Source organism: Vombatus ursinus, unplaced genomic scaffold (genome assembly GCF_900497805.2).
Source record: "Vombatus ursinus unplaced genomic scaffold, bare-nosed wombat genome assembly UNPS02014781.1, whole genome shotgun sequence".
NCBI lineage: Eukaryota > Metazoa > Chordata > Mammalia > Diprotodontia > Vombatidae > Vombatus > Vombatus ursinus.
This window is the reverse complement of record NW_020954559.1, coordinates 35,745,137-35,771,726: the sequence shown is the minus strand read 5'-3', so window position 1 is coordinate 35,771,726 and position 26,590 is coordinate 35,745,137. Positions and strand designations below refer to the sequence as shown.

The window sequence follows — 26,590 nt, the reverse complement described above, 5'->3', positions numbered from 1 at the left end:
GTGTGTTTCATTTTGGTCGAGGGAAGGAAAGGAGAGGGAAATGAAGGCAATTTTTTTTTTTTGGTTTCTGCTTTTCTTGCTTTGTATCTTCAGCACTAAGCAGTTGATATTTTCCTCAGTAAGGGGAAGTCTTGTAATTTTACCTTGGATTTTCTCACAGGTTCCTGCTTTACCGTGGCCCACCTTGTTCTTCAAATTTTTCTGCTGGCTATACAAAATTCATTTACTTATTAATAAAAACAGAAAATCCACAGGATGAAATGACAATGTTTCATAATATAGGAAAAAATCATTGTTTAATATTAATTACAACAATGTAGCATAAACATTGTAGTAGTCAATACCAGGACATTATCTGTGACATTTAGATTAAAATTTTCTCCAGAGTTATTGTAAATGGATGCTCTAGATTTCCTAAACAAACAATTGGCATTAAGAAAATCTATACAAAGGCAGTCAGTTGTTTAATGTCCAGGATGTCATGACACATGGTGAGACAAACAAGCACATACATCATTAAGTACACCAAAAAGAATTTCAGATGCTACATTTCAAACACAGTTTAGAACTGAAAGTGCTTCACATCTACAGGATAAGAAATGGCTTCATCTCCTCATCCATAAAAGGTGAGAGCAAAGAAGTAACCCTTTCAAAGGTTAAATACACAGTGCCCCATTTTTAATGTTTATATCAAATTCCCAACCCCTCAGAAGGTCACACGGTGAAACATACAGAGTATTATGTACAAAAGAACAAATTTAAAAAAAGAAACACTCAAGATGCATTTTCTCTGCTCTCCCAAAACCTGACTTATTAAATTCAAGGTTTGGGATCTACAGAAAGAAAAAGCAATGCATTAACACAGTCATCTTAATGACCATCCCCTACATGAAGGAATGAGACATTAAAAACACCATCACACTTGAATTAAATACTTCATTCTACTATTTAAGGCATGTTCTGTAAGAGATCTATCCTGGCATATGCTGTCAGCTAAAGTAGTTCTTCAGCTAGGACAGATGTTATATCTCTCAGCAAAGAGACACAGCGATACCACCTTTTACAAAGTGATGGAGAGAAGATCAGATCAAAGTTGTTCCTGAGTTAAAATCTGCTAAAGAAGGCAAACTTAAATACTTTCTTCCTTTGTACTGTTTTCCTTTGCAATGTCCTTTCAACTGTAAATAATTAAGGAACAAAATCCACCTTTAAGAAAACTTCCTAAATAAAAAACCTGAAATTTTTCATCTTGTCATGTCTGCATTACATGTGAACTACGGCATGTTGGAAATTCTGAATACTGAATCAGAATGTCAAAATTCACTTATTCACCATCCCTGGATTTTCTCATCAATTAGGTCAATGACAGATTCTATACCACATAAAAGGATCTGTTTGTATAATGTTTCTAAAAAGAAAACCAACTGCGCCACTGAGTTAAATTAAACAAATTCAGGACCAGAACCTTTAATAAGATGAAGCTGAGAAGAAACCACAATTATCAGAGAGATCCAAATCCTTTTAAAGTTGCCATTTCAAAGTGAATTAGTATATCAAAATACAGGTATTATTAGGGGGGAAATGATCCCCTTTTTTATGCCTAGTATTCAGAAAGTTCCTAAATTCAATCACCTTCCTGGGTACAGGCTACAATTTGTACTTGATACCCTTTAGATGCCAGAGGCTAGCTGGCCTTTCTGAGTCTTCTGCCAAGAGTCCTTACTATACAGCATTGCAGGTTTTTGCCTCTTAAAAAAAGACTTTTGTACATGCTCTATGAAACAATTCAAATTCACTTCATTTTAAAACTGACTGAATCAGAAAAAAAAAAAGGAAATAATCTGTGTGAAATATGAAACATTGAAGTTCCTGGGATCATAGATCTTACATCACTGAAGCAGAACAGAAAAGTGGCTATGCTTTAAGCAGGGCTTTCATCTACTCCAAGCCACTGGTAAGATTTTTAAATGCAAGACTGAGGCTGCCAGAAAGGCTTAGAAAAGCAAATGTAATCCCAGACTTCCATTTCCCCATTAGCTTTACAGTTTATACAGAGGGTGTGCAGAATGGGAGGGGAAGAAAGAAAGGGAAACTTTAAAATTTAAAACTTTCAGTTGGCTGGGCATAACATGTATATATTGCTTTATACTTGCCAGAGAAGGGAAAACCTCTCCTACAGAGCATTGTGCTAACATTTGCTGCATCCTGATGGAAAAATAGATCTCATAGAATTTGGACTGGCCTAATAAAGAAACCCTACCCATGAATGTTAGCTCATAACATTACCTCTATTTGTTTTTGTTGGCTGCAGTGATTGTATAATAAATAATACATTTTATTTACATAATCTGGTTTTAGATTCCTCTTTTTGTAGGGAGGACAAACAGTGCACTTCATCAAGTTGCTAACAAGCTATACATAAAAGTCTGTGTGTGATCTCAAAAAATATAGTAAATAATCACTGATACAGTATAATTAGACAAAAGAGACAATTGCATATATCTTTAATTGGCCACATTTGTGGAGTATGTCAGTTTCTCAAATAAATGTATGAATCATGGGTTCTTCACTTAAGATAGTGGAATGATCCTGGGCTCAGAACTTCTGCATCCTTAAGATTTTTAATACTGTTTTCAGCAAAGACTTATAAGCTATTTTAATGCTTGGACAGATATAAATAAGGTTAAATTATTTAAGTGTACTAGAATAGAATGTATTTTTCATATTGTGATGTGAGTAGGGTAACTTGGAACAAAAAGGATGATCTATGAACAGGATTTAGACATTCTTATCTTCCACTCAGATGAATGCATGAATATGCCTTCTAACTCTTGTGACCATAAAGATAAGAGGAAAGGAAATTCTAGCATGGTGTCAGCTCAGATACAGCAACCATGTATGCATTAAAAATTATAGATATTTACAAGAAATATATATATATGTATATATTTATATATGTTCAATTAAAAGTCACTGATGAGAAACATGAACTTTTAGTCAGTCACTGCACTTTCTGTAAAATGAGGTAATTTAGATGCTAACAAATTTAATTCAATGCAGTGCGGGAACCATGGTCTCTATCATCACATATGGACTCTTCACTAAATGATTTCATCATTTCTATACACACGATAAACAAGATCTTTTCTATACACATGACAGGCAAGATAACCATTCCATCTGGTTAAATCCTGCTTTGTAGTGCGCTTGATGTAACACTGACTCATGTCAGAAGGCATCCCCAGCTTGGTCTAAATAACTGGTCTTTCAATAGAAAGAAAAAAAGGCAAGTTCATTATAAATTGGTTTCATCCCAAGCAGGATCATTCATATTCTTTAAGACTTTCCTTACAAGCTTTTCCAGGTCTTTGCGTGCTCTCTGCTCTTCCTCTAAAGATTTCTTCATCTTTTTGTTATCCTGTAAAAAAAAAAGAAACAGATGACAAGTTAATTTATTTTCAGCACTGAACAGAACTTTCCTTCCCCAAAATACATGCTGCCAAGAAAAGAATTCCAAGGACTCATTTAATGAAAGTCTGGTGCAGATTCTAGTGCTGTTACGATACAACATATTTATTCAACACTCCAAGAGAACTTACATAATTTCCTGGCATCATAAAGGAGAAGCGCCTAATGGAAACTTCATTTAAGTGTTCTTTTATGCACAACTGCTACTGGGATCCAAAACATGTCATGGAAGGAAAATAGTCCTAATGTCCCTCATTAAAGATTCTTTTTAGTACAAGAACATTTGTATACACAATCTCTACGTGCTGATGTATCATAAGGCTGAAAATAAGATGATATACTATGTGCCTACATCCTGCTCCTTTCTTGTTCACAATTACCAACAAGCACTTTGCAAAGGAATCAAAGTAATGACGTGCCATACTGTGAGTAATGGAATGGCTGTTCAATAATAGTTCATTCTCAGATAAGACTATAAATCTGGCCCCAGTGAGAAAATAATGTGAACAAGCAATAAGGTTACTATTTTCTCCAAAAGTAAAATGCCATTTCTTCTATTTTGACTGTAGAAATGGGCACAAGAGGCCACAATTTAACACATACTGAGAAATAACAGTTCTTTTAAAAGGACGTGATGAAGGTTAAGTACCTGTCCACCTGGCTAATTTGCTAAGTGAGTATCATTTCTTTGGAATGCTGGGGCTGGGGAGAAATAATCCTGCGGGGCAGGAGTGATACACCCTCACTAAGCATAAGCAATGTATGAGGATGAAGCTTCATAAACCAAATAAGTGGGCATTTACAAATAGGTTCCCTGATATGGTGCTCAGGGTCCTATAGTTTCATGTGAGCTTTAAATCTTATCCTCTCTGGATCCAAAGGAGCTAGGGATTCTACCATCAGAGTTACTGAGCTAATATTCTCTGACACATTTTGGCTAGGCATTTTTGCAGCTGCTGCAGAGGATCTGTAAATCATGGAAAGAAGACAGAAAAAATAAGGGTGTAAAAGGGGTAGGGAGTTCTGTTTGAGACCCTCTTTGACAACAAAAGTAGCTTCTGTTTCACTGAGGCTTTTGGAAAAAAGCTACTAAATGCCAGTCAAAGAAAGCTTAGCAACATCCACCATAAAAAGCATTCAAGAGGCCCCAGTGACTGAGCACTGCCAAAAAGAACTTCACTTACAGCAAGAGGAATTTTGCAGTCACCTGAGCAGGAGGGGCTATGTTTGTGTTTCTATTAAAGTCAAAAAACTGCTATATTTGAAGAAATACATGTTGCTCTCCCTACTTGAGACAGTGAAAGGGCAGCAGAAACCTGTGTCTACTTTCTATTTTATTTAAAAAAAAACAAACGTAAAATTTTCCTTGAAAGAATGAAAATAGTCCTTCAAAAAGAAAAAGAACCTGAAGATTCAGAGGGGAATCTCTAAACTCTGCTTGGTAGAGGGTAGAAGAACTAGCATAGATAAGGAAGGAAAGTAGAAGTAGCAATGAATATCTGGAGGTGTTTCATAGGTAGGTGAGCATCTGTTTTTAGAGAACAGAGCTACACCCTCTGCATAGGAAGTGGTTTCTTGCGCACCAAAGAAAGCTGATGCAGATCTGCAAGCACCACCAGGAGACAGTAGCAGGGAAAAAAAGAGAGAAGTGGTCGTGGTAACTTTTTCATGAGGGCTATCAATGAGATCGTTTGTTAACCTGACATGAATGATAGAGTTGTTTTCAGGGACCAAATATCCAAGATGCGTTGGAAAGCTTCCTCATAAACCTTAACAAATCTGACAATTGTTACCTAGTTCCAGTGATTTTCATGAGGAAATAATATTAACCCTGCCAAGTAAACCTAGGAAGCATGGCTGAGTATTATGAAGTTCCAGAAAAAAATGAAGACCGTAGGGATATACGAAGTGTTTTCATCATTGTTGCTAACTGAACATAGAAGAAAAGAAAGGCAGAATCGGGACGTGAACAGCTGGTTAAGAAGATGGTATCTGAGAACAGGACTTGGATTTCTAAGCCACAGCTTACATATAGGAATGATAGATAGTCCAGGAACAGACTCAATGTAATGAAAATTGGTAAGACAAAAAATAAAAACATTTGTCTTAAGCCCCTAGTCAAAAGAGTTTTAAGAAAGTGAAGGGGTAGGGAGAAATTGCCTACTTTAATCTACCAAACCAGATACTAAAAAGTATAGTAGATACAATAAAGGAAGAAGAATATCAGTAGAATGGATCAGTAATTCATAGAAGCCAACATCCTAGAAAAAATACAGGAATGAAATTTATGTCCTCAGATGTAAATATCTATATATCTATATGTACACACAGATAGACAGATAGACAGATAGATAAAGTATTGGTAATAAACAAGGTGAATCCTAATGCAAGAGAACCAACCATTTTAGAATTCATGATACAAAATGAGAGGAAAGACAGACATAATCTGACATATACTTTTAATTTGGGAATGGGGAACCTGCGGCCACTTGTGGCCTTCTAGGTCTTTGAGTGTGGCCTTTTGACTGAGTCCAAGTTTTACAAAACAAATCCTTTTATTAAGAGGATTTGTTCTCTGAAGTTTGGATTCAGTCAAAGGGTGGCCTCAAGGCCACAGGTTCCCCACCCTGCCTTATATTCTACTCAAGTAGATGGCAAAGGGTTTTCAGAAAAAATAAGTAAGACGTTATAGCCTAAAATTCTAGAGGGAAAAATAACCCTAAAAGAATGAAGAGATCTTCAGAATGAAGTTCTGAAGTCACAAACATAAAATATTTCAAAAATGAAAAAGAGCTATCCAAATAGGACAATAAGGGAATTAACAGGGAATAAGTTGAACAATTCTGATTTTTAAAAGCAATGTACAGAAAACAGAATTGTGGGTGAAAATATAAAGCATTGCTATGGTTCCACAGGAATAATACAACAGTATCAAAAGTACTAACATTCAAATTGAGCTGAGTGCAGTAGAAAAGGACAAAAAAAAGGCACTTTAGCTATGTTGTGAGGCAAAGAAAAGAAAAAAAGATCAGGCCACTGCTTAGTGTGGATGGGATGATAATGAAAATATGAAGAGAATGCATTGCTCCTTAACTTTTTTCGACTTCAGTTTTTCTGCTAAGGGGAGTTTTAAGAGAGCTTTAGACTGAGAAAAAAATAGGACAAAAATAGGTAAGAGGAAGTTGAAACCCAAGGTCAATAAGGAGATAGTAAGGGAGTGTCCTAACTGTCCTCAATGAGTTCAAATCACCTGTGTTAGAAAGCCTATAACCCAAGACATTGCAAAAAAAAATTGGCTGCGATTGCTGAACTCCTACTGGTGGTTTTTGAAAAAAATCAAAGAGGAAGGGGAGAGGTGCTGTAAGGCAGGAGACCAGTAAATATTGTCCTGATTTTTTATAAAGGGAAGAGAATGGAGTCTGCAGACCATAAAACAGTGAGGTCGACTTCCATTCCTGGCAAAATTTAAAAGAACACATTACTAAAAAGATCCCTTGAGAGAACTTAGGAAAGGAAGTGGTGATCACTAAGGGAGAGTATGATTTTATAAAAAATAGTCAATGCCAGATGAACCTCACTTTCCCTCTTGACAGTGGTACTAGGTGGTAGATCAGGCAAAGATCATAGAAATCACAAACCCGAATTTTTATAAAGTATTTAGCAGTCTCTCAAGTCATTTTGTGAACAATGGGAAAAGTTCTACGATAGTACAGTTAGGTGCATTCCAAACTAGCTGAATGTCAGAACCCCCTAAAAATAGTAATTAATGTGTTGATGTCAACTTAGAAGGAAGACTCCAATAGAGTATTCCAATGATCTGTTTTGGGCTCTGTGCTTTTCAACATTTTTGTTAATAGCATAGATGAAGGCATAAACCATATGCCTATAAAATTTCTAGGTGACATCAAGCTGGGATACTGGAACAGCAAATACTTTTGGGTGATTGAGTCAAAATCCAAAAGGACAGGTTAGAACACTGCGCCAAATCTATTGAGATGAAATAGCAACAAATGTAAAATCCCATTTTTGTCATTGTTCAGTCACTTCAGCTGTGTCTGACTTGTCATGATCCCATTTGCACAAGATAATAGAGTGTTTTGCCATTTCCTTCTCCAGCTCATGTTAGAGATGAAGAATTGAGGTAAACAGGGTTAAATGACTTGCCTGGTGTCACACAGCTAGTAAGAGTCTGAGGCCACATTTGAACTCAGGAAGATGAGTTTTCCTGACTCTAGGCCTGGCACTCTATCCACTGAACCACCTAGCTGCCCTTGTAAAGTCCCATACTTGAATTTAAAAAATTAACCGTACAAATACTGTACAAGATAGGGGTGGGGGTACATCTGGAAAGTAGTTCGTATGAAAAAGATCTGGGTTTTTTGGAAGACTTCAAACTCAATGAGTAAATAGTGTGAAATAATAGCCAAAAAAGCTAATGTGACAGGCTACAGGCAATGGCATAGTGTCTGCTGTACCAATGGAGCTGAAATACCACACTCGGTTCCTAAGACTTCATTTTAGGAGGGACAATGGCAAATTGGAGAGCTGCAGGGATAGGAGAAAAGGATGGTGAAAACTGGAAACCATATAAAAAGAGGATTAATTGAAAGAACTGGGGATATTTAACCTGGAGAAGAGAGCACTTAGAGTTAGAGGGTGAGAAATGATAGCAATCTTCCAGCAGAGCCACTATTCAAAAATAAATGGTGTAAGAAAAAGGCCAATAAAGTGAATCCTCTCAAAATAGATAATAAAAAAGGTCTTAATTGGGCTTTATCTTGGAAAACAAGACAGAATTATTATGTTATAGTTTGAACAAAGAATGAATCAAATACTGATTTATTTTGAAGGGGCTCAATTTTTCCCAAGACCTCACTTGTATGAGAGAATGATACAACCCTTCATGATATGTTTGATTTTCATAGCATGATGAAAAAAGATCAATATTACAAAAATATTTTAGGATTTCGATTATTTTCTAAAGTTCCTCTCTTAATGTTTTTGTAGTCAAATTATTCTCTTTTTAAGTCCTGTGAATAATCAGTGGGATACTGGCAATTTGAGGGGTAAGGAGGCTAGAATAGGCAAGGATACTAGAGTGAAGCTAGTTAGAATGTCTAAGGGAAAAGTAATTATATATTGGTTAGTTTGTTAGTCAAAATTTTCATCTTATGACAAATTTTGCTGCCCACATAACCTCATATGAATACAAAGCTGGTCTCAGATGTTAGGAAACCTTTGACATATAGTGCCAAGTTTTTTAGTCACTTAGTCCCCCAACCAAGTCTAAGCAGCCATGAGACTAGTTTCCAGGACAGTTGATCTGCATCGACAGAGTTTCAGCATTAGGAGTTTCACATACCAATAGAAGCACAAGTCTAGACCATAATAAAATGCAACCTTATAACTGTAAGACTGAGATAAGAGAATGAAAAGGGCCATTTTGTACAAAAGGCATTAGACTAATTCTATTTTGTTCCCAGATGACGGATAAGTAGAATAATGGAAGAGAAAATGGGTGGAAGCTACAGAGATACAGATTCAGTTTCAATTTAAGAAAAAACTTCCTAACAATTAGAGCTGGTCCTCTAATAATTACAATAGCCCCTTGTTATCAAAGAATAAGTGGTACCAAAAAAGCACACCTACTCAAAAGTAGAATAGGCTGCCCTGAGAGACAGTGAATTCCCCTTTACTGGATATTTTCAAGTAGACAATCACTTAGGGATTACAATTAAACTAGATGGATTACAATCTGAGTAAGTGTAAAGAATCATGGAACCTTTTTGTAGGATCTGGGCTATTTTCCATCCTTATCCCGGCACCCCAAGGCATATCTAACAGGCTAAGTTTGGGATGAGTGGCATTTTTTTTTCTGTTGTCACCGGCCTCAACTAAATTGCTAGAGAGAACCACTTGAGATTGCTGGATGGTTTGCGCCTTTTTATTTAAAAAAAAAAAAAAAAAAGAAAGAAAGAAAGAAAGAAAATAATGAGCCTTCTCTCCCTCTCTTTAATAGATATGTGAAATATTTCTTTAAAACATCAAAATATTGAAGACATGATTATCTATGCATATTTAAGGATGTGTGTATGTATGTGTGTATTTATAAAGATTTTATTTTTCTGACTACATATATGACTAAGGTATAGTTGTTACCCACCTGTCTTAATTCTTGGACTTCATCTTTTAATGCATAAACTGTGTCAACAAGACTCCTGAAAATAAAATATGATTTGATATATTAAAAACTACATTAGGTTGAGCAGTTATATTAAAATGCTTAGCCAAGAGTGTACCTGTCAGAGTATTCATTAACTAAGTCAATGTTGTTGCACTACCAAGGATGGGGAACCTGTGGTCGCTTTTTTAAATTTCTTTATTTTTAGGCAATTGGGGTTAAGTGACTTGCCCAGGGTCACACAGCTATTAAGTGTCAAGTGTTTGGTCTGAGGTCACATTTGAACTCAGGTCCTCCTTACTTCAGGGCCGGTGCTCCATCCATTGCGCCACCTACCTGCCCCCAGGGAACCTGTGGTCTCAAAACCACATGTGGCCTTTTAGGTCCTCAAGGGTGGCTCTCTGACTGAATCCAAACTTCACAGAACAAATCCCCTTAATAAAAGATTTTTTCTGTAAAACTTGGACTCAGTCAAAAGGCCACACCCGAGGACCTAGAAGGCCACGTGTGGCCTCGAGGCCACAGGTTCCCCACCCCTGCTATACTCTTAAATCTTAATTTTTCCGATGTTACAATGTTGACATCTTAACTGGAAGAGTTTAAAACTCAACTGATTTGTGTAAATGGCAGAATTCTTACCCAAAGCAAGATTCAGCCTGCGGAAGAACAGTAAAGCTTTTATAATCATAAGCCCACCCTCTTCAAACTTCAGTGTGACAGGGGATGGAATGGGGGGAAAGGTAGCGGGCAGGTACCAAGATTTAAATTTGCAACCCTCTGTGAACTGTTGGAGGACATCTTACTTTTCCTCTATCACAGTCTGACCGTTACTTTTAGTTTCTTCCACTATAATTTTCTCCTCTTCTGGAAGCAGAACTTGGGGAGCAGATTCTTTACGGGAACCTAGGATGATTAAGAAAAAGTTCAACGTCAGTGCGGTGCCAACACTAAGCAAAAGCACTTGACATTTACAAGATCTCAACTACTATAATTCTCAGGGCCGGCCACCTTGTATAATCTACAATATTTCTGTTGGAATCTCAGCCTACCGCACTTATGGTGCCTGGAACCAACCCCAGGCCAGGGCACCATTTCCCTTTCTCTACTACCTCCAAGACTTCCCTGAGAGTGCAAAGGAAAAAGAAAAACCAATCCTTTAGATCATCTTAGACTGAAAACTTGTCATGGGCTTTTATTTAAAACAGACCTTTTCATTAGGGAATGAATAAAAAAACTTTGGGCCACATTGCTGCCCTTGATAGCAACATCAATCTGGTATACACATTTTAAAAAAATAAACAAACATACACATTGGCCATAGTAATATACATTTAAAAAAACACATATACACACCATTAAAACCTTTAAATCTAAAATAAAGTTTAAAAAGGGATATGGAACTATTGTGGCATTTTAGTTGGAAAAACATCAAATTTAGTGGTTCCTTGTAAATTATTTTACAAATTCTCAGGAATATAAGCAATTGTCTAAATAAAAAAAAATAAGAAAATTGGATATAATCAACAGATTAGGGATGCTAATCCAATTAGCATCTAGCACAGTGCCTTGCACACAGTAGGTGCTTAATAAATGTATGTTGAAGGAATGAAGTCTGCATTATTCTGAAAAGTCCAAGAAATTAGGGCTGATATTATTTTTTTTAAATGGAGAAATGGCAGATGTGAGATATGACAACTAAATCTTTTTTAAATTAAGAAAAAAATTACAATTATGACAATGCTTTAGAAAGTATTAGTACGAGACAATCTAAATTTATAATTTTACATCCCTTTAAAAATTATTATATACATGTAAGACTGAGAAAAACTATTATTTGTCTAAGACAAAAACTGCCACAAGTGGGAACTATGGCAGTTATAAACTTTTTAAAATATGTGGCCCAACAAATATAGAGACCTATCTGTTTAGAAAGTAATGTTGTAAATTGCTTCATTGTGGGTACTTCAATTTCAGGACTACCATTCTTTGTTTTCATTAATCAGTTATCTCGAACATTTACTGAACACCTTTGTGGTCACAGAACTGTGCTAGATGTTATTTTAAAAAAAAATCCACATAAAACCAAAAGGTTACTGTGTTATCATTGATTTCAAAGACACAGTGACTTGTGTCTAATTTTAAGTTTATGCTCTTCTGAATGAATCAAAGGATTCAGCAACCATTGAAACATAAATTCAGAGACTTCATAGGATGCTCCTACTACATAAAAATATTCTTTAATCATTCATATCTTTAGCACCGATTATCTGGGGGCACTGCTGTGTACTCTGAAACACATTATTAGGTGCTGTTAAGTAGTTACTCTAGTCATGTTCCGCTTTAAAAAAAAAACCCAACAACAATAAGGAAAGAAGCTTCAGAAGCATTCAGAGTAATTTCAGTGCTATCACATACAGTCTTTAGACTTATATCTGATACCTGGAAATAACTAAGCCCTGTAAAAGTGAGAAAGGAATACAGTTTTGAATTCACCAAATCTAATTTTCTGGTATATTTATTATTATTATATTATTTAAATGCTATTTCAAGGATGACCCTCCTGCCTATGTTCTTGGGAAGAAAAATGTCACGTTGTATTCCAACTGTTGTTCCAACACTTTTGTTTGGAACAACAAATTGTTGCCTCGTTTATACTACCCACCTTTACAGAAAAAGTACACAATATTCTTTTATATACTAAGGAAACATGTAATAATCACTCTAAAGGTAATTCAGTCTATGTCTTATAACCTTGTCTCCAAAAGTGACCAATTCTAGGAGTGATCTTTTGACAACATTAATTTAAAAAAAAAAAAAACAACAACAACAAACTCTCCAGACTTGTTATACATTTGAGTCCTTCATTCCTCAGACTGGCAGATGTATGAGATATCTCAAAAATTCTCTTCTACAACATCTTTTAACTAGAAAGCCCTCACTTTGCTAATGGGAATGCAGCTGGGCCACAAAACCACATGGAAAGAGACTGCCACAGAAAGTAGCATCAAAAACAAGTGACAGGGGAAAGCATTTGGCAAATTGCTAGATTAATAATAACGATAATAATGATGATCAAAGTGTGTTACAGTTTATCTCTTTTGACCCTCACAACAACCCTGATCCAGAATTCAGATTAAGAATTCAGAAGGCTAAAGGGGATCTGTACCTTTAATATGAAAAAAAAAAAAGTGTTAGTCTTATTACCATAAGAATTCAATGTTTTTTATTTATCCACAAATATACCAAAATGTGCCCAGGATTCACATGGTTATTCCACATACGTAGGAGGGGAACAGTCTCTTAATGATCCACACAAAGAGTATCAGACTGACGAAGTTAGTACTTAATGAAAAGCTTAGCCACACGGATTTTCCCACTGTTATCAGTAACCCAATTTACATTGCTCTGATTCTCAACAGATGATTCCTGCACTGTGTTCAAATCAAAAGAGCATCTGTTTTGTATTTATGTCATATTTAATTTGTAATTCCACCCATCCTCAAAATGGAATAGGATAACAAAGCTTTTGTAAAAAAGATCATTTCATACTGTAGTGTTTGAAAACACTGTGGTTGCTATATAAAATACATGTTTCCAAGCTTAATTCAAATTATTTCATAGGGCTATGATGAATTGAGTTATAGAATGATCTAGATTTCTAGGTCTTCTCTCCTGAATGGCTTAGATCAAACTGGTTTTTAATACAGATTTTACATACCGCTTTCAAAAAAAAATTACAACTGGTACCTGTCATTTGTCTTCAAATGAGACTATTATGTGATTCACTGTAAAGTGTTATTTCATATAGGAAGGGTGGATATTTTGTTTTTGTTTTTTTTCTCAAAAACATCGATCAAATCACTTAACCTCTATGTCTCAGTTTCTTTATATATAAAATGTAATGACAATGCAAATTTACTTTGGAGAACTGGTATTGTGAGAAATAACTAATAAAAATACTAGTGTTTACACATTTTGAGACAAGATATTTTGCCACAGGAATTCTTAAAGGAAAAACAAAAATCTCTCTAAAATATAGGGAATTTTAGTTTTCAGTAAGCAATATATGTTATCTTGTTTTAAAAAATAAAATCTCCTAAGAGATGCTTATTAATACACACACTCCATTAGCTTCCATTGTTACTTATGCTCCATATGCCTTTGTACATGCATATGTGCACATGAACACAAACGTATACGTAAGAATGGCAATAGGTAACCTCGAGATTGGACTTCTATTGATGGTACATCTCTTTTAGCTGTAAGTATTTGATTCTTTAAAACTGTCATTTAAGGGGCAGTTAGGTGGGGCAATTAGGTGGCGCAGTGGACAGAGCTCTGGCCTTAAAGTCAGAAAGACATGACTTCAAACCCAGTCTCAGACACATGACACGTACTAGCTATGTGACCCTGGGAAAGTCACTTAACCCCTATTGCCTCACCAAAAAACATAACAAAACAAACAAACAAACAAACAAAAAAAACCCAACTTGTCAGTTTTCAGAAAGTGGTTGGCAGGAACTTTTTATGTGAAGATTTAAATTATTAAGCCAGAAAGTTCCCATGATAATCATAATTTGTCCCCCTTCTTAATATACTTCTTAAAATATTGTAAATTATGAAATTCTAAATTTGAGCTCATTAAAGTAATGAGGCAATATTTTTCAGTATTTGTAAACATTTAAAGTGCTACATAAGGTAAGTTATAACAACAGCCATTACTATGTCACATTGACAAGTAAGTACAATGGTTAATTTCTTACTCAAACTTTTAAAAAGTTGACAAGCTGAGAAAGGACCTTGTAAAATGATAAAAAAGGGGATTAAAATTAGTTTTTTTAGATGCTGTCGTGGTGACTTCCCCCTAAATTTGTATTAGACAGATGAATTACAACTCACCCTCCAAAAAATGCCATAAATAATTTTGATCAAACATCATCTATAATCCTATAAAGCTGTGTTTATGCAAACCTAGACAAACGGGTTTTAGGGAGAAAGTGTAAATTCAAACAATCAATTACAGACTCACAAAATTTCAGAGGAAGAAGAGACGGGAAAATCCTCTAGCCCAACTCCCTTATTTTACAAATGAATAAATAGACTAAGAGAGCTTAAGTGACCTGTTTAAGGCTACACTGTGGCCAAACTCCCAGGTCAATGTAATTTTCACTAAACTCTATTAAAGAACAATAATATTTTACCAAATTCCTTAATAGCCAGAGATTTAACAGAATGCAATTCCCATTTTAAAAATAGGTTTATGGGAGAACCACAGCCTAAAACAGACTTAAGTTTCTAAGCGGTTGTTTATGCAGCTGAGCCCAGAGAGATCTTTACAAGAGTGGCAAGATTATTAACACATTATAAATGTGAAATGTCTTCAAATACTAATATTTCTCATATTCACCTACTTTATTTTCTTAAAAAGGAAATAGTATTACCTCATTAATTTGACAGAAGAACCTAATTCTTTAATAAAAATTCTCCAGATGCTAACACAGACACGGCTGATAGATAAGGTTGTAATAAAATGCTAATTCTTTTTGGTCTCTGGCCAAAGTCTAACATTCTTTTAGTAACTCCTTCATATTTATTTTTATCCATCTCTCCCACCTTCTTAATCAATGTCAGAGAGAACTTGCAAGAACTCTGTCTCATAAAATTTTTTTTTAAAAAGTTGTTCCTATCTCTGTTTATGGCAAATGGGAGCGGGGAGGGAAGTATATTTTCTGTAGAAGATTAAACTTTTCGTGATTGAATTATTTTTGAAAGAAAAAGTTAGAAAGATATATATAGAAGAACAAATAAATCGAAAGGAATGACCAAACATTATCTAGAACACCTTTAACTCTGAGAAAATGTAAACTCTACTGCCAGAGAGGGCTTTTAAAAAATGCTTTATCATCTGGCTTTCATTTATACAATGTGATTTTTAGGAGAACAGCCAAATAATATAAAATTTTAAGCTAATCTGTTTTTCCCCCATGTGACAATTAAATATTAAAAGCCACAGGCTAGCAAATGCAAAATTTATTTCAACTGTACATAACAGATGTCTTTTTTTTATAAAACAAACACTTCATTGCCATATGCAACCACAAACAATAATATGCATACTGTACAATACAATGCAACATTCAGATATACATCCAATTCATAGTCTCAAACGGCAGTCACCTACTAAAAGATGGCTTTTCCCATTCACAAATGAAATCCACAATATATATATATATATATATGTATATATATTTCAATGTTTTATGTCACTATATACATGTTTCTGTGTTTTGGCAACTTTATGCAAAACACTGAAGTAATAGATCATGATGTGAATTTATGGTAAATACTAATTCATTAGAAACATCATTTAAGCCATGTGTGAAAGTATTGACAATGGCTCACACCTACCTTCTAATTCATATTCTTCATTTGTTCATTATTACACTAACTGTACACATATATTACAGAATTGCATAAACATAAGGTACTATTATCAGCTTAAGTTCCACAAAAATAGAAACACTGAACCTTTGGACTGCATACCACCATTGCCACACTGGAATATCTTTTTATAAGTTTGTTAAAGCCTGCAGCACTAACACTTTTAAACCAGTTCACAACAGTTAATGGTGTAAGACAAAAACAAAACAAATTAAAAACTCAAAGGACAACTAAAAAAAACCCCAAAAAACAAACATACAAAAAAAAAAACCATCCCACCGGATTTTTCTTACTCTATAGTGATCTTAGCTTCAACAAAAAATATCACTGTAATGATGTCAATTAACTTCCACGATAAAGAAAGATTTTGGTGCATAAAGCATCAATAAAAATTTCAGATCTATATTACCAAAAAGTTCCTTAGTGTTATAAAGAAAAATTCAAGTTCAGGAACTTATTTCAATATTGTGATAATAGGTATGGTTACATAGTAAACAGACATATAACAGAGTTCTTTAAGTAATGGCCTTGAAAACAATGCAGAAAGCATTAATAAATATTTTCCCCACAAGTTAGATATTATAAAAAGATCTGTGATATGAAAATTAAAATAAAACTAAATTACTGCTAGAGTCATTGCATTACAAAGTGAGCACATACATTGTAGTACTGTCGACTTTCTTAGAAAATTCAATTCTCCATGTAAACTAACTGCATACATAAACCTGATCACCTTGGAATATGAATAAAGGATTCTGGATTCTTAAAAAAATTTTTTTTGGTGAACTTTTCAATTTGCACTGGCCAACCTTCTTTAAAACATGAAAATAGTGGGAAAATAAATAAATCAGTGGCTATACTGCAGCCAACTGAAATTTCTTAGATGAGCAGCTTTGCTAAATTATTTCATTAAGACTCACCTTCCTTGTACAATCAACTCATATTACATTAAAATATGAAGTGCTAAGTCTATTGGATTTTTCTCTCAGGTCTGACAGAGATTCATTAGCACCTCTGGGCTGGTGAGCAACAGGCTCTACCGTCCAGGAAAGAAATAAGTGTATAAATTGTGCTAGAGCTCTATAAAAAAGGAAAACCAGGACACTGAATTCATAGATTTGTGCATGTGTAGATATGCTTGGGGGCTTGGAGGGGAGATAAAGGGAGAGGCAGATTACAGTCACCTGGAATTACAGCGACCCTAAGGAAAGGAAGAAACGAAAATACTCAAATGTTATTCTTGATTTATTATGGCATTTTGTTTCCTGATGCTGATTTCAGTAAATACTTAAAACAACACTATGGTTCTATTTTGACACCAAATACATTATCACTTGAAGAGAACACATATTTCCCTCTAGTAATGACCCAGATGCAGATTTGAAAGCTACAACTGAATGTAATAGTGCTATCACATTCAGTTCTGTGTGAAGCAAAAATTAGAGTCTGAGTGGGGCCAGTGAAACCCTCTTACAACAAATCCCAAGAGACTTGGGAATATTTTCTTTTTTTCTTTTTCTTAAGTTCTAAAAATATTTTTTCTTAATTGTGAACTGCATGGCAACCTTCTGACTTCTAGAACAGCCGTAAACATCCCATTACAGGAATGATTTTGCATATGTATGGGATTGTTGTAATAAGGTTTCACTGCTGTTGTTTGCTGAAAACAAATAAATGTGTGTTCATGGCTATTACATACACAGTAAATACATATGTCAAGGGTGCAGCCAAAGCTATGACTGAAGCCAAAGCATCTGATTTCTAAGTATACCTACCAAAGGCCAGCCTGAGCACAGTCTACCTGCGAATTTCAGAGGCTAAATGCGTAAACTTTCAGAACCTCAGCTTTTGGCAACATGTGTACCCACATCATTGGGACCATTTGGCAGGAATTATTCTCACTTGGGTCAGCGGTGGTGGTTGTCTAAGGGAAGGACTAGGGAATGCTTTGCAACAACTGGGCACTTAATGAAGTTCACAATATCTTCACCTGGCGAACTTCCATACTACGGCCAAACAGGGAATATCAGGATGAATATAAATAATGTTTTCCCAGGACTACACCATGAAGCATGGAGTTCTGTGGAGTGAAGATACAACCTCAACTTAGGAAGTAGATCCTTCTTCATTCATACCTGTCAAGGCAAAGAACTATGCTAGCAGTGTAAAGAAGGCTCATGGTGTTACCAAATGCTCTTGGCAAACTGTTCAGATCCATGGACATCTGAATTAATTTTATAGTATTTTCACTGAACATTTTAATCTTTCTCACTGCTATTTTATTCCATGCCTGCTTAACCTGTGTGTTTACCATACATAAAAAATTCAACCATAATAAGGCTAAAAAGTATCTCCATATTGCTGGCACTTAGATCACAAACCTGTATGGTTTCAGTACAAAATACAAAACGTTCACACTACTGAATCCAAAAAAAGGAAACAGTTGCTACACTGACATGGTCAAAAAACAAACCATTGGGAGCTACAAATCAACAGCTATCAATAATAGTAAAGTAACAACAACAACAACAACAACAAAAAACCCAACAACAACCACAACAAAAAACCAACTCAAGTATATCCTTAAGTGAATATACTGTCTCCCTTTAGTAGTCAGGTATTTGAATTTTAAGTTGGCAATCAAGCCTCCACCATGTACAATGGAAAATATCAGAAACGCTCTCAAAAGTTGTTAAAATATCACATTAAAAAGAGACGAGGAACAGCGAGAAAACATCTAAGAAAAGCAGGCTGTGATACAACAAGCATTTGTTAAGAAAAGCTCAGAAGTGCATTAGTTCTGGTGAGAGATATATGAGCAACAGCTCTTACGAGATGTAGAACCCATTCTGTAACTATGGGCTGTCCATATACTGTCATAGTCAGAGTCTTCCGAGAGGTCTGAAGGCTCCAAACGAGAAAGGCTACTGCGACGACCCAAGGAGTCTAGACTTGATTGGTCATCATCAGCCAAGACGTGATTATGCATCAGGTCAGTGCCTTGCCATGCTAAGGATGTATGGGTGAAATGAAATGGCAGATGTGGATAGGCAGAGGTGGGATGAGGAGGAGAACATACAGGAATAGCCACAACCAAAAAACATGAAACAAAAGCAAAAAAGGTGATGGGAAGAGAAGGAAAAGAGAAAATATTGTTAACAAAAAAGGCATCAAAGCTTATCTATCCTTATTTCTGCCTGGGTTTTTACACTCTAAACATAACTTACAATAAAGACTAGAAAAATAAAACTAGATCATATCTTTAAGAATAAAGCTAGAACACAATTTTTAAACTTACTTTTTAAGTTGTTATTCATTTTTGAGTCTTTAAAAAATATCAAATTAAGTCCTACTATAAAAGACAGTTCTGTAAATGCTTGACCATTAACCAATAACATTTAAAATTTTATAATACACAACAAATGAGTCTGTTTCACTTAATATTTGTAAAGAGAAACATGGTTAATTAAAATGTGTCCCTGTCATTAAAGGGACATATTAGCAGGCTGCAAAATAATTTAAAAATATTTTTGACTTACTTCCTTACTTCTTCAGCTAGCTCTCTGCCAAGACTAGAAATCACCAGTAGTCATCATAATGAATGGGAGGGGGGTGTGTGTGCCTAAACTTACCTTCTCAAATATGACCACTGTAAAAATTTCAGAGTGGAGAAAGGAATTAAACAGAGTCCACTTTCCTCTCTTTCCCCCACCTCCCATGCCATACTTTGTGTGGGTGTTGCCAAGCTCCTCAATGGAATTCATGAAAATTAAGCCAATAGAAATACTCAACACTGAAAGCCATGGGAGGTGGCTGCATCATAAACATTTTGTGCTTCTATTAACTAGGATGTGAACCCTGATTGGGAGCACTGTCACCAAAGAACAGAATCAAGAAAAGAAGTATGCAGCAAAGTTGCTAATGTTAAAAGGAGGACACTGAGAGCAAGTAGGAACAAAATGGCTGAACAGAAAAGACCCCAGGAGCAGCCGGAGGGAATGGTTAAAGTACAGCTGCCCAGGCAATTGTGATTGAGAAACACAAAAAACAGGGAAAGAGGTAAGTAAGGAGGTGGAATCCTCCAGTGGCACAAACACCCAAAGTTAAACAAAATCACTCCTTTTGTTTGTAACAATCTACCATAGAGATAACTGTCTCTTTGCTCCTTCTCTTGGTCACACCAAAGTTAATTCAGCTTCCAAACCTTAACAAGAATAAGCAGGGGACCATTTTGTTGAAAAAAAGAAGGAAGATTCTGTGAGGTGGGTAGCTATTATTCCATAGCAACAGATATTAACAAGATATAGTTTTAGCGTACAAAGTTTCTCCTTGTTCAGAAGTACACTGAATATAAAGTGATTTTAATAATGTGCAATGCATATATTTCATTTTAAATATCACTTTTACTAATTTTTTGGTAAAAATGGATACTTTTCCCAACACTGGATATGATCAGGTTGTCTAGGTAAATTTGTCACAAGATAACAGCGTAAGAACTTCAATTCATTCACCCCTCCGTCATTACTCTGTCTCAAGAATAAAAGCAAATTTTTGTAGCAGTCCTTAGTATTTTGATTACTAATTAAACAAAACAAAATGCAATGTCCAATGCTATTCTTGTACAGGAATAATGGAAATACATTATAGAGAAGCAAAGTAGCACTTTGGTAGATGTGTGCAAATTTTAAGTAGTCAATCGCCTTTAGGCAGCCAGAAGCAGCAAAGCCATGAGCATGTTCTATGGCAACATCTCATAACTATGAAAAATGCATCTTGCACTAGAGAAGGTACAATCCCATGTGACTTCATTTCTCTGAGACCATTAGCTAAAATTTTTCTTAAGAAATATTTGATATCAAAGAGTTTTAAACTGTTTTTAACAAGATTAATATTCCAATAACTTTCTGGTATCCAAGGAACCATTAATGTAGTTATTTTATTCACTCTAAAAAAATCCCTGTAATTAATTTTTAATACTTTTACTCAACAATTTATATATACAGCCAATTCTTGATTATTCACAGGCTAATTATACATCTGTGTATTACCCAGGATTTCTGTCTTCCCTTCAGCTACTTTATGTATCACCTCAACACTTTTTGCCATAGAGAATATATAGAAAAAACAAAGTGTAAACCAGTCAATTCTGGTGGCTGGTTAAAGTCTCTATAGCATAGGAAAAGTTTAAAACTAGTAGCTAAGTAATATTTTTAAAATGGATTTAATTGATTCTTATTAGACTCATGTCTAGTGCATGGCACTTTTTCCAGGAACCCAAAGGATTCCTAAACTATTTAAGACGCATTTTCATCTCTATTTTGCTGAGTGGAAAGTTAATGATGAAAAGTAATCTGCCAAAAGTCAAGATGGCATCAAAACTGGAATTATGGTCTGCATAAATATAAATTGCATATAAAAGAAACAGATAAAAGCTGTGGATTCTGAATATGATAGTAAATTTTATGTCCCCAGCAGACTTTGCAATTAAAAAAAAAAAACCATGGAATCCTAAAGAATATTTGTCTTGCTTGGTGAGATTAATTATAGATAAGGGCTGCTGATTTGGGGTGTGCATTATGCATTATTAAAAATATATTCATTACACATGAAAATACCAATAATACTTTACATCAATAACACACAAGCTTAAGCAAATGAATATCTGTGAATTTTTAAAAATCACTTGTCAAATGAATTTTCCTAATGACTATCCTGATATAAAAAATATGTATTTTGGCAGCAGTCAAATTTTATTTTAGTTTATATAAAAAAATGGTATTTAGAATAATGTGGCTTTCAGAGGAATCTCAGTAAAAGATGAAATCAAGTTAGTAGAAACTCAAAAACAGTTACTACACTGATAAATCAAATAGACTAATCTAATCCTCACATTCTTTGTGAATACTCTGCACGCCTATATAAGGTAGACATAAGTATACTGTAGAGTTTTAAACATGGAACCTGATCTTGAACCTAAAATTCTCTTTTGTAATCTCTCAGGTTTCCTTTAGTTTGTTGTCAGGATACAGGAAAAAAAATTATTTAAGGTTTTAAAACATATAAGAATGCAATAGCTAGTTTTTAAAAATAACGGGCAAACAATAATGTCAAGTTCCACAAATTAATTTGTACATTAGATGCCCAATAGCTATGAATTAAGTGGAATTCCAAAAAACACACACAATTTAAACAACATTACAAAATTATTCAAGGAAGATTCTAAAATGCATTGAGCACAATTCTCCAAACCAAAAACTGGATGCCAAGGTACTATAAAACTGTCAGTCCCTCTGCTGGTTTACCCACAGATAGGAGAATTTGGCTAAGAACAGGAACAGTCAGAGCAGCGCTTTGTCTTCTATTCAGCTACTAGGGTGCATTATTATTGCATGCTGCAAAGCCTGAGAACTGGCCTCAAAGTAACTACTGCTTGCTCAGCATCAGCCAAATGGTGAAAATAGAACAAAATGAGGTCTTTTTCTAAACAAAAATAATATGCTATATCCACCTTTCCTACATTTCCATTAGCATTGTGGAAGAGGAAAGTAGAACAACTTCCTCAATACTGTTAGTGTAGGTAAAAGTTGTCTTGAGATAATTAATAGCAGCTAACAATATAAGTAAACTACAGTGATACTGGCATCTGATGAATAACTTTTTCTGTATCTCCAAATTACCTTACAAATTAAAGTGAAACATGCTTTATGAACCTCAAAACACTACATAAGTATGTTACTACACAAGCTATTTAAAAAAAAAAACCTCGAGTAACCTTATTTTCATTCTGCTTAATATTCTGCCAGAAATTCCTAAGATATCACTTTTTGTTCAGTGAAAAACTTGTTGAAAGAGACTTCTACTCACCACCAGTAATACTTCATGTGACTGAGATGAGATATTAGTGCTTTCCCCAGTGACCTCTCTCTTTACTACCTTCCAGTAAAGATTTTCTTAAAACTGAAATACCTTCTAAATAGAGGCTTGTGCAGTAAGTCATACCAAGTTCTGCTATTACAGACAACTCAGATCCCTTTAAATAGTTCCAAGACTTCAGTTTGGGATGCTCATTTTACATCCAAGCTCCAAGGACTAAAAACAACTCAGACATCTGACCAGTGGTCAACAATCACTTTCGGTGGCTGCTCTGCCTCACTCTATTACTGAACACCTCCATGTACCAAGTCTGTCAACACAGCTCTAAGACACTTACTTGAGTTGAGTGTTTGGCGGGTTTTGGCACTTGTGCAATACGCTTCAATAACTTTTAGAATCTGGGCATCTTCTTCCAAGGCAGCTGTACCTATGAACAGAAGAGCAAAATCTGACATCAATTTAACACTGTGATGGATCCGAGTGATTCTTGTCCATGCCCTTCTGTGAATCTGCTACAAAGACCTACACTATGAGTCTCTCCAGATCTCTTGGCATTGCCTGGACAATATGGAGCACATGGGTGAACCATCAGTTTTCTTTCCTTCTTGACTGGTCCACCGTTTTCTTTGAGCCATACAATTCCTGATGACTATTTCTGCTGCTTCTCCTGTGCAATTCATCATTAAGAATGCTGTAGCTTCGAAAACTGATTTCCCCAAAGAATTCACATAAAATGAAATTCATCCCAAATACTGTCACACTGAGACACCTAGAATTTCTTCAAATTAAAGTATGTTTCATTTAATACTTTTCAGGAAGTCAGTGACTTCAGATATTTTCAACAGTCAAATGCAATAAGGCAATTTTAAAATAACTTATAATAGTACATTTCACATTTGTTGAATAAAAACATTTTGAAAATACGAAGTCAATAATTCAACATCAGAAAGGACTAAGAAAATTTACCTTTTTTCCTTCGTTAGTCATTTTTATCCAAAGAGTTTTTAAGGTGTTTTTATTGCTACATTTTATTGAATAACCATATCAAAATAACATCAGTGAATTAAAAATCATTAAGAAGTATGTTTAAAGTGCTGCTACCAATTGATAAACTAACTTTCAACTGAGCTATAGGAAGAACAAATGATATATACTCAGCTTCATCTTAGATTATGGAGGTCATTAGATCTTATCAATCAAATATTCCCACAATAATCATTGAGAGTAGAATTTAGCAATCCCATAGAGAGTTCACTTTCCTACAGGCTGACGGTAAGTTAATGGTATTACAGATGCAGAATAGAGAAGAATTAAAATCCTTCATTGACATCATTCAGTATCTTGTTTTTTTCTTCTTCACAGAGACTGAGGTCCAGCCAGAGTTGCTTTGAAACCAAGGCACGTACTTATCTTCCCCAATAGTCAGGCTAGCCTCTCAGTCCACAAATATTTATTAAGTCCTTAATATGTGCCAAGTACTTGGCTAAGCAGTGGGGATACAAAGAAAGGCAAAAACCAAAACAAGACCAATCAGAATTCCTGCCATCAAGGAGTACACATTCTAATGCAGAAGACAACATGTAATTATGGAGGAATCTATAAGATATATACCATAAATATGAAGTCATCCGAAAGGAAGTGTCATCAGCAGCTGGAGGGCAGTAGGACAGAGCCAGGAAAGGCATCTTTCCTGGGATTTGAGCTGAATTCTGAAGGAATCTAGGGAAACTAAGAGGTGGAGGTAAGGGGGCAGAGCATTCAAGGGATGGAGGACTGCCAGTGCAAAGGAGATGGGAATGTCATGTTTTAAGAATGCCACGCAGGCCAGTGTGACTACATGTAGAGTACATGGAAGGGAGATGTGAGAGACCACAAAGGTAAGAAAGGTGTAGGTGAAGTGAAGAGTTTTACAGGTCAAACGCAGCAATTTATGTTTGATCCTAGAGATAAAGGGCACCTACTAGAGCTCATGGAGCAGGGAGGGGTGACAAGGTCAGATCTACACTTTAGTAAAACCATCCTGAAAGCTGACAGGAGAATGAATTAGAGCAGGTAAAGACCTGAGACAGGAACACTAGTTAGAAAACTATTGCTGTGGTCCAGGAGATAGTTCATTTAGGCCTGAACTAGGGTTACTGCTGTATGAGTAGAAAGGAGTGGGCATATACAAGAGATGTTGTGAAGGCAGAAACAACAAGATTTGGCCATGAACTGATAGGATGAAAATGAAGAGTCAAGGATGACACTGAAATTGTGGGCCTGGATGACTAGGAGCATGGTGGTATACTCAATAATTACAGGGAAATTTGGAAGGGGGAGGGTCTTGGTGGGGGAAGATAAGTTCTGTTTCAGACATGTTAAATTTGAGATGCTTATAAGACTTAGGGTTTGAGATGTCCAAGAAGCATTGGGACATATTATTTCCCATGGCCTACTCCTCCATGTCACCTCAGTCACACACAAAGATGTTGATAGACTTAATCTTTCCATCACCCACAAATACTCCACTTTCTATGTTAATGAGTTCTGAAATTTCCTTATCTGATCACAATCTATTGTCATTTCACCTCTCCCCATACCTTGCTACCACAAACCTTGTTCTTTGTCCACACCATGACATCCAATCCCTTGATCTCTCGGTTGTTTCCTAAACCATCATTCCTGCACTGGTGACACTATCTCCCTCCTTTCCCTGTCTTGATTCCCTGGCAAAGGAGTTCAACTCCACAATGTCTCCTTCTGGTGAGTCCCTTGCTCCATTTATATCATCACTGATCTTGCCCTGGCAAGCCTTGACTCTGGATCATTCCCACCATATGCTGCCTTTGCTCCTCCACACACACTGATTAACGAAGCTAGAGAAAATCACAAAACCACGTAAACTGACATAACCTCAACTGAGTTCTCACTGCTACAAGGCAATCCTTTTATGCCTCCCTAATCAACTCACTATCCCATTCATCATAGCAGCTCTTCCAAACCTTTTCATCCCTCCTCAAATCTCTCATGACTCCTCCTGTCCCCTGCTCTCTAAGCTAAAGATCTTGCCATACTATCTACTGAAAAAATAAGTCTGCCGAGAGATTGTTCTTCTTCTCTCCTCCCAGATGCTTTCTACTAACTCCTCCTCCAGCATTAGATCACATCAATCAATCAATAAACATTTATTAAGTGCCTACTATATGCCAGGCACTGTGCTAAACACTGATGCTAAGCATATCATACGAAGAGATGGCTCTTCTTGCTAACACTAAGCCTTCTAAATGCACAAGTGATCCCATACAAGCCTATCTTTTCCAGATTACCTCCTCTATCATCCTCATGCTCTCATTTCACTTCAATTCCTTCCTGTCTGCTGCCTATAAACATGCCCATATCTACTTCCTCAAAAAGCCCTCGGATGATGCTTTCTTTCTTGCAGCTTCATCCCATGTCTCACAACCCTTTTGTGGCTAAACTCCTTTAAAAGGTCATCCAGAATGGGTGCTTCCTATCATAAGCATCTACACTTTTTTTCCTCTCTCTTAACTCTCTACAGTCTAGCTTCCAACCTCATCATTCAACCAAAACTGTTCTCTCGAAAGTTACCAACTATCTCTGAGTTGCCAAATCCAATAACCTTTTCTC

General features: G+C 35.6%; 1 protein-coding gene across 4 annotated transcripts in view; it reads right to left on the bottom strand.

Annotated features, from left to right (window-relative positions):
- Positions 1-445: 445 nt before the first annotated feature.
- Positions 446-26,590, bottom strand: part of LOC114046191 (rho guanine nucleotide exchange factor 7) — a 317,431-nt gene continuing 291,286 nt past the window's right edge. For all 4 annotated transcript variants that reach the window (XM_027866432.1, XM_027866431.1, XM_027866434.1 and 1 more), the window contains 4 exons: positions 23,301-23,390; positions 10,453-10,552; positions 9,632-9,686; positions 446-3,418 (listed from right to left, as the gene is read on the bottom strand). In XM_027866432.1, coding sequence (XP_027722233.1) covers positions 3,296-3,418; positions 9,632-9,686; positions 10,453-10,552; positions 23,301-23,390 — 368 coding nt within the window. In that variant the 3' untranslated portion in view covers positions 446-3,295. The remainder of the gene's footprint in view (positions 3,419-9,631; positions 9,687-10,452; positions 10,553-23,300; positions 23,391-26,590) is intronic.